The following is an 11,528-nucleotide window of genomic DNA, read 5'->3' as shown; positions in this document are numbered from 1 at the left end:
CGGGCCCACACACCCTAGAGCAAAAAAAAAAAAAAAAGTGAGAATATGCATTAACAATGGTTAAATTTATGTATATCTATTTATGCTACTAATCAAAAAATGATAAAATGTAGTTGTATTTAAAACTTAAAATTACTGGGACCAGCAGATGGCATAACGGTTACATCGCTGGACTCCCACATGGTCGACCTTGGTTGAGTCCCAGACCCAGTGGGACTTGAATTCATGCCAGGTAGGTGTATGTGCATGCCCAAAATCCCAGGAGGAGAATGGAGGAGAAGGGACTGAGATGTGGTCATCTCCCCCAGGGGGTGATTTATTGCTTTCCTCTCTTTCTCTCTGGCAAGTACACACACTCTAGAGCAAAAAAATCTCTCTTAAAAAAAAGGTAAAAATAAACCTTGAAATTAAATTGCATAATTAATTTATGCAATTATTTTTAATTGCCAGAGGGCACATGTACTGGCAGAATGAGAGGGAGGGAGGGAACCGCACCATTTTTCCATCCTATCAGGATTTGGGGTAGACACATACAGCACAAACACCTGGCAAACTTTTAAAGCCACTGAGATTAAGACTCAAACCACAGTTAGCAATCTGATTCCCTTAACCACCAGGTAATAAGGCCAGCCAAGAATTAATGTCATTAGCTAAACTAGTAAAAACCAGAAAACAAAACAAACAAATAAAAAAAACCTACCTCTTTTCCACCTAACTCAGTTCACTTCTGCCTAAGCCCATTCAAATCAGAATTCGTACCAACTCTCACCAAAAATCCTCTCATCCTCAACATCTAAATCAAACCATTTTACATATTATTGTTGAGGTAAATATATCCATACCCAGACCTAACTGACCATTTTACATGACCAAATCTCTAATTTAGGCCTCTCCAGAGCTATAGATTCCCAGATCCAAGTGCCTGCTGAAATATTACACTTCAATGGTTCCTAGGCACCCTCTTAATTATGAAGTGCAAAGTATTTTCTTCAATCACCTTCCTTACCAATCCTGTCCTTTATCCTGTATTTCATCTCTCAGTTAAAGATACCATCACATAATCCTGGGCTGAAAACCCAAGAGTCTCTAGTTATGCCAGTCATTAATGTTGTTCACCTAATTATTTCCAAAGCTGAGAAGGAGGGAAAGTGAGTCACTCCCCCAGGGGGATGACCATGCCACAATCCCTTCTCCTCCAGTCTCCTCTCGGGCTTTTGGGCACACATGCAGATTCACTCAGGGTGATTTTTTATCTTTTTTTGGAGAGGTTTTTTTTTTTTTTTGCTATAGGGCACGTGTGCTCACCAGAAAGGCAGAGAAAGAGAGACAGAAAGTGAGAAATCACCCCCCAGGGGGGCTGGCCACGCACCAATCCCTTCTCCTCCATTCTCCTCTCGGGATCTTGGGCACGCATGCACACGTGCCCGGCGTGAGTTTAAGCTGCCGGGTCTGGGACTCGAACCGCGGTCGACTACGTGGGAGTCCTGCGACATAGCCATTACGATAACTGCTGGTCCCGAAATCCACTTCATTTTTAACTTGCAACATTCAAAGGAATAGGAAATCTGAGCCTGGTTTATAAAGCAACTACATGTGCAGGGCCAGGAGGTGGTGTGGTGGTGAGGGCCCTGGACTCCCACATGGCTCACTCTGCAGTTAAGAGTCCTAGATGCAGTAGCCTTGAAAAACAAGCTGTGTGTGCGTGTGTGTCCCAAATCTCATGAGAACAGAGAAGCAACTGCAATGTGGCCATCCTCTCTGGAAGGGTGATTTCTCACTTTCCATCTTCCACATCTTTATTAAAAAAAAAAAAGAAAGAAAAAAGAAAGAAAGAAAAACAAATACTTTTATTTACTTAATAAAGAGGTAAATATACCAGTTTTCCAGGAAAGGCACTAACATGTCTATAGACTAAAATATGACCCAAGGGCAAAAGTACATATGGGTGATGAATGTCTGTCTCAGCAAACAAATGTTTATTTATAAATCAGTATGTCTCTAAATATCATATTTAGATCTTTCTCTCTAGTTTAAGTTATTATATAGACTTACTTTATTAAATAGAATAATCATTTAAAAATGTAATTTTGACCTAGAGCTCTAATTATTATTATTATTTAATTTTAGTTTTTGCTATAGGGCATGTGTGCTTTCCAGAGATAGAAAGAAAGTGAGAAATTACCCTCCAAGAGGGATGGCCACACCACAATCCTTTCTCCTCCATTCTCTATTCAGGATTTCAGGCACACACACACACACACATACCCAGTGTGAGTTTCAAGCCACTAGGTCTGGACTTGAACCTCTCATTCAGCCATGAAGGCTTCAGCCAACCTAACCTCTGCGCCACCTGCTGGTCCTAGAGTTTTAATTTTTAAAAGAGAACCACATATTACATTTGGTCTAAGTGTATGCCTCAATAAAAAGTAGCAGCACCCAAAGTTGGCAAATTTCAGTTTTACCTCATTTTGTGAATCAAATTTTGTTTAGCTTTTCCCCCAAATATCTTCATCATATACATATATATATATATATATACACACACACACACACACACACACACACACACACACACACATGTATATATATATTAGAATTACTCATTGGGTGTTAAATGCCAAAACTAAAAAAAAAAAAAATCAACTTTCTGAATTATTCAAATTTCCTAGGTCTTAACTAGTTATCTGTGTATTTAAGAGAGATTTCTGCAACGGGGTGCATGCACTTGCCAGAGAGGCAGAGAAAGAGAGACAGAAAGTGAGAAATCACCCTCCAAGGCTCTTTTCGTAAGTAGCTTGAGGTAATCTTTGAAAATGGTTCGCTTTATTCACTTGACCCAGAGAACCCCACAAAATCATGCAAATCGAGAGGTTCAAATCTTCGTGTTCACTTTAAGAACACTCTTGAAACTGCCCAGGCCATCAAGGTATGCATATTTGAAAAGCCACCAAGTCTCTGAAGGATGTCACTTTATAGAAGCCGTGTGTGCTATTCCATCATTACAATCAATGGTGCAGTTGGTAGATGTGCCCAGGCTAAACAGTGGGGCTGAACAAAAGGTCGGTGGCCCAAAAAGAGTGCTGAATTTTTGCTGTACATGCTTAAAAATACGAAGAGTAATGCTGAACTTAAGGGATTAGATGTAGATTTTCTGGTCGTTGAGCATATTCAGGTGAACAGGGCACCCAAGATGCACCATCGTTTGTACAGAGCTCATGGGCGGAATAACCCATATCTGAGCTCAGAGATGATCCTCACTGAAAAGGACCAAAATGTTCCTGAACCGGAAGAGGAAGTCACACAGAAGAAAAAGACATCCCAGAAGAAACTGAACAAACAAAATCTGATGGCATGGGGATAAAGTCAGCATAAAATAAAATGTAGATAATTAAAAAGAAAAGAAATCACACACCACACTCCCCCTCCCCCCAAGAGAGACAGCAATGGTAAAATCTCCCCTCCTCCACTCTCCTCTCAAAATTTTGGGCACGCACACACATACACACTCAATGTGAGTTTTAAGCCTCCAGGTCCAGAATTCAAACCATGGTAGACTACAGCGATGGAATCTAGCGATGTAACTATTACACCATCTGCTGGTCCCTATTGTTTTTTTTTTAAGTAAACAGGGTTACAGTACTGTACTATCTTCTTAAAAGTCAATGTGGTAATGGGACCAGCCGATGGCCTAATGGTTATGTCGCTTGAATCCCACACAGTCAACCAAAGATCTAGTCCTGAATCTGACAGCTTAAAACTCACATCAAGATACCAAGAGGAGAATGAGAAGGAACTGCAGTGTGGCCATTCCCCCAGGGGATGATTTCTCATTTTTTTGTCTTTCTGTCCCTCTCTGTCTCTTAGATGAGGGCACATGTTCTATAGCAAAAATCTCTCAAAAAAAAGTCAATGTGGTAATAATGTCTAGTATTTTACTGGTACATTAATATACATATATTAGTAAATATATCAAAAAGGATACAGTCCAAAACATAAGCAAAGTCTCAAATAGTTTTCTGTACAAAAGCACTAACTGACAAATTATCATAGGGTTTCTTGGGACCAGCAGTTGGCATAATGGCTATGTCACTGGACTCCCATGTAGTTGAATGTGATTCGAGTCCCAGACCCAGTGGCTTAAACTCACGCCAAGCCTGTGTGCATGCATGCCCAAGATACCAAGAAGAATGGAGAAGGGACTGTGGCATGGCCATCCCTCCCTGGGGGTGAAGGGGTGATTTCTCGCTTTCTGTCTCTCTGTCTGTCTCCGTCTTTCTGGCAAGTGCATACGCCCTATGCAAAAACCTCTCCAAAAAAATAGGGTTTCTCCACAGGGTTCTAGTGGTACTTTGCATAGCACAATTCTTCCTTGTACAAGACTTTAATTATCATATGCTGACTTTCTCACTAAATACCATTAAGTCCTCCAATCACTGTTGACAATCAAAAAAACACACTCCAAAAGCTTCTAAATAAAATCTACTTATTAAAAAAGAAAAAAATGGGGAGAAAGACCAAAATACCTAACAATAGAATTTCACAAACACATTTAGGAGTTTATAACTACCATAAACAAAACAAAGCAATACAGAAATTATTACAGGTTAAGAGAAAAGTGTTTACAATCACAGAATATAAATCATTTGATTATACAACATTGCAAAAACATTTTTTGAAAAGTAGAGGGAAAGCTTTTTGGCTAGAACCAACATCTTACAGTAATTAACCAAAATGATGAACACAAAGGGAAGAAAGAGGAGAGGCACCCCAATATATGTTTTCTAGGTCTTTTAGAAAATATGAAGTGGTTCCTTTGGCAGCATATATGCCAATCTACAAGAAAGGTGATATTGTAGACATTAAGGGAATGGATACTGTTCAAAACAAATGCCCCACAGATGTTATGGCAAAACTGGCAAAACTGGAAGGGTCTACAATGCTACCCAGCATGCTGTTGGCATTGCTGTAAACAAACAGGTTAAGGGCAAGATTTTTGCCAAGAGAATTAATGTGCGTATTGAGCATATTAAGCATTCTAAGAGCAGAGATAGCTTCCTAAAACTTGTGAAGGAAAATGACTAGGAAAAGAAGAAAGCCAAAGAGAGAGAACCTGGGTTCAGCTGAAGCGCCAGCCTGCTCGACCCAGAGAAGCACACTTTGTGAGAACCAATGGAAAGGAGCCCGAGTTTCTGGAACCTATTCCCTATAAACTCATGGCATGATGGGTATTAAAAATAAACTAATATTAGGACCAGCAGGTGGTGTAACAGTTGTCGCTGGACTCTCTAGCCAACCGCAGTTCGAGTCCCGGACATGGTGGCTTAAACTCACACGGGGCGTGTGTGCGTACATTCCCAAGAGGAGAATGAAGAAGGGACTGTGGCGTGGCCATCCCCCCTGTGGAGTGATTTCTCGCTTTCTGTCTCTCTCCTGTCTTTCTGGTGAGCACACGTGCCCCACAGTAAAAACCTCTCAAAAAATAAATAAAAATAAACTAATATATGGTCTATTAAAAATTAAAAAGTAGGGGAAATACATTGAAATGGAGAGGTTTACATAATGTGGCAGGATCACAGGTGTTTTTCTCTATTTCCTATAAAGTGTCAATACTGATTATACTGATTTTTTTAAAATAAATTTAAATAAATAAATTTGAATAAATTTAAATAACTGGTTGACAGATTTCACCATTCTTATTTTTGAAGACCAGAGACATGAAGAAAACCAGCAAGCAAAAGAAAAAAAAAAAAAAAAACACAGGCAAAATCTCTAGTTTTAGAAATGAGGATAGGGTTATTCTTTGGAGGTCAGTCACTCAAAGAGAGGCTCAGGGTAACTACTAGGGTAAAGATAATCCTGACCTATGTGTGGGTTAAACAGGTATGTTTACTTCATAAAAATTCATCAAGTCATACACTTATGACCTGTGCTTTTTTTCTGTATGTACACTGTACCACAACAAAAAGTGCACTAAAAAAAAATTCTTATTTATGTACGATGGTTTTCATGAGCAATAAGATTCATTATGCAAAAAGTTAAAATAGAAATCCTAAATATTTATCTGACAACACAAAAAAGGATGACAAGGGAACCAGCAGTTAGTGTAATGGCTATGTCGCTGGACTCCCACGTAGTCGACCGTGGTTCGTGTCCCGGACCCGGTGGCTTAAAAAACTCACGCCGGGCGCATGTGCATGCGTGCCCAAGATCCCGAGAGGAGAATGGAGGAGAAGGGATTGCGGCGTGACCATCCCCGCTGGGGGGTGATTTCTCGCTTTCTGTCTCTATGTCTCTCTCTGTCTGTCTGGCGAGCGCACGCGCCTTACAGTGAAAATCTCTCAAAAAAAAAAAAAAAGGATGACAAATTACATATAAGAACTTTTAATGCTTATAATGAAGGTTTACACGAATTCTTAGTGTTTAAAAATTCGATGAAAGGACCAGCAGATGGCATAGTGGTTGGGATGCTAGACTCCCACATGTCTGACTGTGGTTCAAGTCCTGGACCTGGCGGCTTGTTTTTTTCCTTTTCTTTGCCTCTCTCTATCTGGTGTGAAAGTGAATAATTTTTTGAGATAATGAAAATATTTATTGTCCTGATGTGATCATGATACATTATATATAAGAAATGAAATATCACATTGTACCCCATAAATATGTACAATCATTATGTCAATTCAAATTATTATAATAATTTGGGCCATCAGGTAGCATAGTGGTTAATGTGCTGGATCCCACAGAGCTAACTTCATGGTTTGAGTCCTTGGCCCAGTGGCTTGATAAGCACACTGGGAATGTGTACATGTATGCCCCAAATCCCAGAGAATGGAGGAGAAGGGATTGGGACATGGCCACCTCCCAGTGAATAATATTTTTTTAATTATGATGGAAATAAATCATTACCTCACGTCAAATGAGTAAATTTTAAAATGTGAATTTCAATGACAGACTATCTTTTAAAGAATTACAAGGGATGTTCAAAAAGTTCATGGAAATGTGTATCGAGGAACAAACCATGCACGGATTTCAATTTTCTTGCACCAAAATAAATTTGCATTTTAATTTCATTTTCCACAAAGTATTCATTCCTCTCATCCATTTCCAACTTAAATTTCTACTCAGCTTCCACAAATTAATCATAAAATACTGTTTACATGATACTACAAAATAAGCATTTATATCTATAACATAACTACCACTGCATTTTTAATGTAAGTCCTAGTTTATGATAACTACAGAGCAGAAGACTTGTTAATTAAATATGTCAAGAGGCCAGTGGATAGTGTAGCGGTTGCGTCGCTGGACTCCCACATGGCTAAGTGCAGTCTGAGTCCCAGACCCAGTGGCTTGAAAATCACGCTGGGCGTGTGCATGCTTGTCCAAGATCCCAAGAAGAGAACAGAGGACAAGGGACTATGGCATGGCCATCACCCTGAGAGAATGATTTCTCATTTTAGGTCTCTCTGGTGAGCACACATGCCCTATAGCAAAAATCTCTCCAAAACAATAAATATATAAGTATGTCAATACTGCTGCAAACCAAGAATGAGGGATCTAATGTTACACTTATGAAAATAGGATTTTGCCCAGCCTATGTGTTCTATCTATAATTCTGCTAAATGTATTATGATATATGATATAAACCTTAGTTAAGTGGAGTTTTTTACTCTGACTTTTAAACTCCAAGAAAGAACACTTGAGGGACCAGCAGTTAGCGTAATGGCTATGTTGCAGTACTCCCACAGAGTCAACTGTGGTTTCTGTCCCAGACCCAATGGCTTAAAACTCACACCGAGCATGTGTGCGTAAGTGCCCAAGATCCCGAGAGGAGAATGGAGAAGGGACTGCGGCATGGCCATCCCCTCGGAGGGTGATTTCTCACTTTCTGTCTCTGTCTCTGTCTGTCTGGCAAGCGCACGTGCCGTATAGCAAAAACCTCTAAAAAAAAAAAGAAAGAAAGAACACTTGATTCAAAAAAAAAAACCCTAACACTAAGTGTCAGTTTATAACTGGCAATGTACTGCCACAAAAAAAACAGGTTTCAACCACATTAATGCCATCATGTTGGGAATAAAGAATGTTCTTCAATACATTTCTTCTACCTATGAGACACCTTACTACCACAATCTCAAAAGCAACTTTCATTAATAAAGGTTCACATACAAGATATTTCACTTACTGATTCCAAGTCTTACAGAACACAGCACTCCTCCAAACAATTCTCAATCATTAAAAAAGGCTCTGGAACCAGTAGATTACGTAATGGTTATGTTGCTGGACTCCCACATAGTCGACTGTGGTTTGAGTCTGGGCTTAAAACTCACGCCAGGCACATGTGTGTGTGTGCCCAAAATTCCTAGAGAATAGAATGCTGTGTGGCTGTCTCCTCTGGAGAGTGATTTCTCACTTTCTGTCTCTCTCTTTCTTTATCTCAGTCTTTCTCTGCCTCTCGGAATAGCACATATGCCCTGTAGCAAAAATCTCTCAAAACAAAACAAAAACAAAAAAATAAATAAATAAATCTTAGTGTCTAAATAAAAGATAAAAAGGAAAGTTCTGGGGCTGGCCGGCGGTAAGGTGTTTAAGCCGCTGGACTCCCACATGGCACATGTGCTGCAATTCAAGTCCTGGCCTGGCAGCTCATATGTTCACTTTCTCTCTTTCTCTCTCTCTCTTTCTGTTGCTTTTCTCGTCAAAATTGGGAAATAGTAATAATAAATAAAGTTAAAAAAATAAAAAAGTTCTAAGTACTTAAGATATGAATGAAAGCATTTTCAAAAGTTAAATAAGAGGTGGGACCAGCAGTTAGCGTAGTGGCTATGTCGCTGGACTCCCACATAGTCAACCACGGTTTGAGTCCCGGACCGCTTCAACCCAACTCACGCCGGGCGCCTGTGCATGCATGCCCAAGATCCGGAGAGAATGGAGAAGGGATTGGTGCGTGGCCATCCCCCATGGGGGGTGATTTCCCTTTGTCTCTCTCTGTCTTTCTGGCGAGATCCAACCCCCATAAAAAAAAAAAAAAAAAAAAAAAAAACAACTCTCAAAAAAAGAAAAGAAACGTTAAATAAGAGGGCCAGCAGGTGGCGTGGTGGTTAAGGGCACTGGACTCCCACACAGCCGACCGAGGTATGAGTCCTGGACCTGATGGCCTGTTTGCTCATTTTTCTTCTTTCTCACTCTGTCCCTCTCTGGTCAAATTGAGAATAAATAAATACATAAATAAAGTAATTCTAAAAAAACAGTTAAATAAGATATTCAGAGCTATAGTGTCATGGCTAATCAATCAAAATATATATGCGAGCACTTCCCCGGTATTTTTGTCAAAAACATATTATCTGAATCTCATTAAGAAATAACCTAGGAACCAGCAGTTAGTGTAATGGCTATGTCACTGAACTCCCATGTAGTCGACTGCGGTTAGAATCCCAGACCCGGTGGCTTAAACTCACACTGGGCATGTGTACGTGTGTGCCCAAGATCCCAAGAGGAGAACGGAGAAGAGACTGTGGCGTGGCCATGCCCCCCCAAGGGGGGCGATTTCTCGCTTTCTGTCTCTCTGTCTTTCTGGCAAGCGCACGCGCCCTATATCAAAAACCTCTCCACAAAGAAAAAAATAAAAGGAAATAATCTATAAAAACTCAGATCACAGGTGATTCTCCAAAACAAAATGAACTATAAGACAAAAATGCTAATGAACTATAAGACAAAAATGCTATGAAAATATTTTTCTTAAACGTGACAGGAGCTAGATTAAAGAAAATAACTAAATGCAACAGGCAGTCCATGATTATAAAATAGATTTATAAAAAAAGAAAAACTGGGGCCAGCAAGTGGCCTGGTGGTTAAGGCCACTCAATTCCATGTGGCCAACAGCACAGTTTGAGTCCTAACCTGGTGGCTTGAGAGACTAGCAGGGCAAATGTGCATGTGTGCCCAAAATCCAGGGAACAACATGACTATCCTCCCAGGGGGTACTCTCTCTTTTGTCTCTCTCTGGCAAGCAGACATGCCCTATAGCAAAATAGGAGGACACATGCATTAAAATACATAGGGAAATTTTAATAATCAACTGTAGCAAAAAACGAATGAAGGGAACATGAATGTTCAATATATTATTCTTTCAACTTCCCTGGCTACATAGAATATTTCCAAACAAAGAGCATAGAAAAAAATTCAAAAGTGAAATTTAAACCTACAGGGACCAGCAGTTGGCATAATGGCTATGTCACTGGACTCCCAGTTAGTAGACGGCAGTTTGAGTCCTGGACCCGGTGGCTTGATGAACTCCATGTGTGCTCAAGATCCCAAGAGGAGAATGGAGAAGGGATTGCAGCCGTGGCCATCCCCCCGGGGGGTGATTTCTCGCTTTCTGTCCCTCTGTCTCTCTTTCTGGAGAGTGCACGCGCCCTATAGCAAAAACTTCTCCCCCACCCCCCCAAAAAATTAAACCTACAAGTAACCTTTATCAATACCTATGCAGTAGCAAGGAAAACTAAAGAAAAATAGATCTATATGCACTACTATGAAATTAAATCAAATGCCAATTTTTTAAAGAGAAGAAAAAATCTGGGCAACTAATACCACTTCCTTCAAAGGATTTTGATATAAATGAACAAAACACTTAAGACTAAGAGCTGCGAGGGTGGGGGTGGTGAGGGGACGGCGGGGGAGTTTATGTGTGCAAGAATGTGAATCCATTAACTCGTTATGAGTTTTCTGAGTAGATAATATTGTACACGGAAATTTTACCACTTCCAAATACACTACTAGGAAAGTGGCTGTGACCGGTGAATGCCGGCCAAGATTTGGATTTTAAAGTATACAGCAGGGATAACCCTGCACTGGCTTACTCTTTTCTGAAAGATTTGGAACAGTGTGACCTTCCAGGAAGAAAATTTAATCAGTTGCCAGAAGGGCGAATAGACACGATGTTTACGAACAGAGATGGGCTCGGTCAGATAAGCCAAGATGCTGCTCAAGTTTAGCGAGGCTGCCCTGGAGAACAAACTGGACCCACTCCCATCTTGCCATCAGCCGCAGGCTTTCTCGCCAGCGACAGCGGCCTGACACTAAGGCCTTAAGAAGCGGACAGCTGCTGCGGCGCAGTCTCCGCGACACCCAGAGTGCACGAACGGTGCCAGCATTTGCCATGAGGACTACTCGGGGCCCACCTGCGGCCATCTTAAGCCGGGGGAGGAGGGCGGGGAGTACTGAATTCAAGACCCGGGGGCGACACGAGCCCCCGAGGCACGGAAAAGGAAACCACTCTGAATCTTTTGTAAGGGCTTGGTACACAGACCAACACCAAAACCGGACTAACGAGGAGAGCAGGACCGCCGAGAGCCGGTCGCCCTAATCAAATATGGGCACCAAGGGAAACCCGGACGCTCACGTGACCGGCGCCGCGCGCCCGCGCTCTCCCCACGCCTCAGCTCCGGAGGTCTCTATGGCGCCCGCGCCCCTCCCCCAGCCGAGCTCCGGCACTTACTCGGGGGGGTAGAGCCGCAGCCCCCCCACTTCTCCCA

At 41.3% G+C, this 11,528-nt stretch overlaps 1 protein-coding gene across 3 annotated transcripts in view; it reads right to left on the bottom strand.

Moving 5' to 3' along the window:
• Positions 1 to 11,512, bottom strand: part of SREK1 (splicing regulatory glutamic acid and lysine rich protein 1) — a gene marked incomplete at its 5' end in the record, with an annotated part of 55,681 nt that extends 44,169 nt beyond the window's left edge. For all 3 annotated transcript variants that reach the window (XM_006170929.3, XM_006170931.3, XM_027769266.1), the window contains 1 exon segment: positions 11,492 to 11,512. In XM_006170929.3, the coding sequence (XP_006170991.2) occupies positions 11,492 to 11,512 (21 nt within the window).
• Between the last annotated feature and the right edge of the window lie 16 nt (positions 11,513 to 11,528).

Source organism: Tupaia chinensis, unplaced genomic scaffold (assembly GCF_000334495.1).
Source record: "Tupaia chinensis unplaced genomic scaffold, TupChi_1.0 Scaffold149178_1, whole genome shotgun sequence".
Classification (NCBI taxonomy): domain Eukaryota; kingdom Metazoa; phylum Chordata; class Mammalia; order Scandentia; family Tupaiidae; genus Tupaia; species Tupaia belangeri.
Note: the sequence above shows the minus strand (reverse complement) of the source record. Positions and strands in the feature narration are given on the sequence as shown.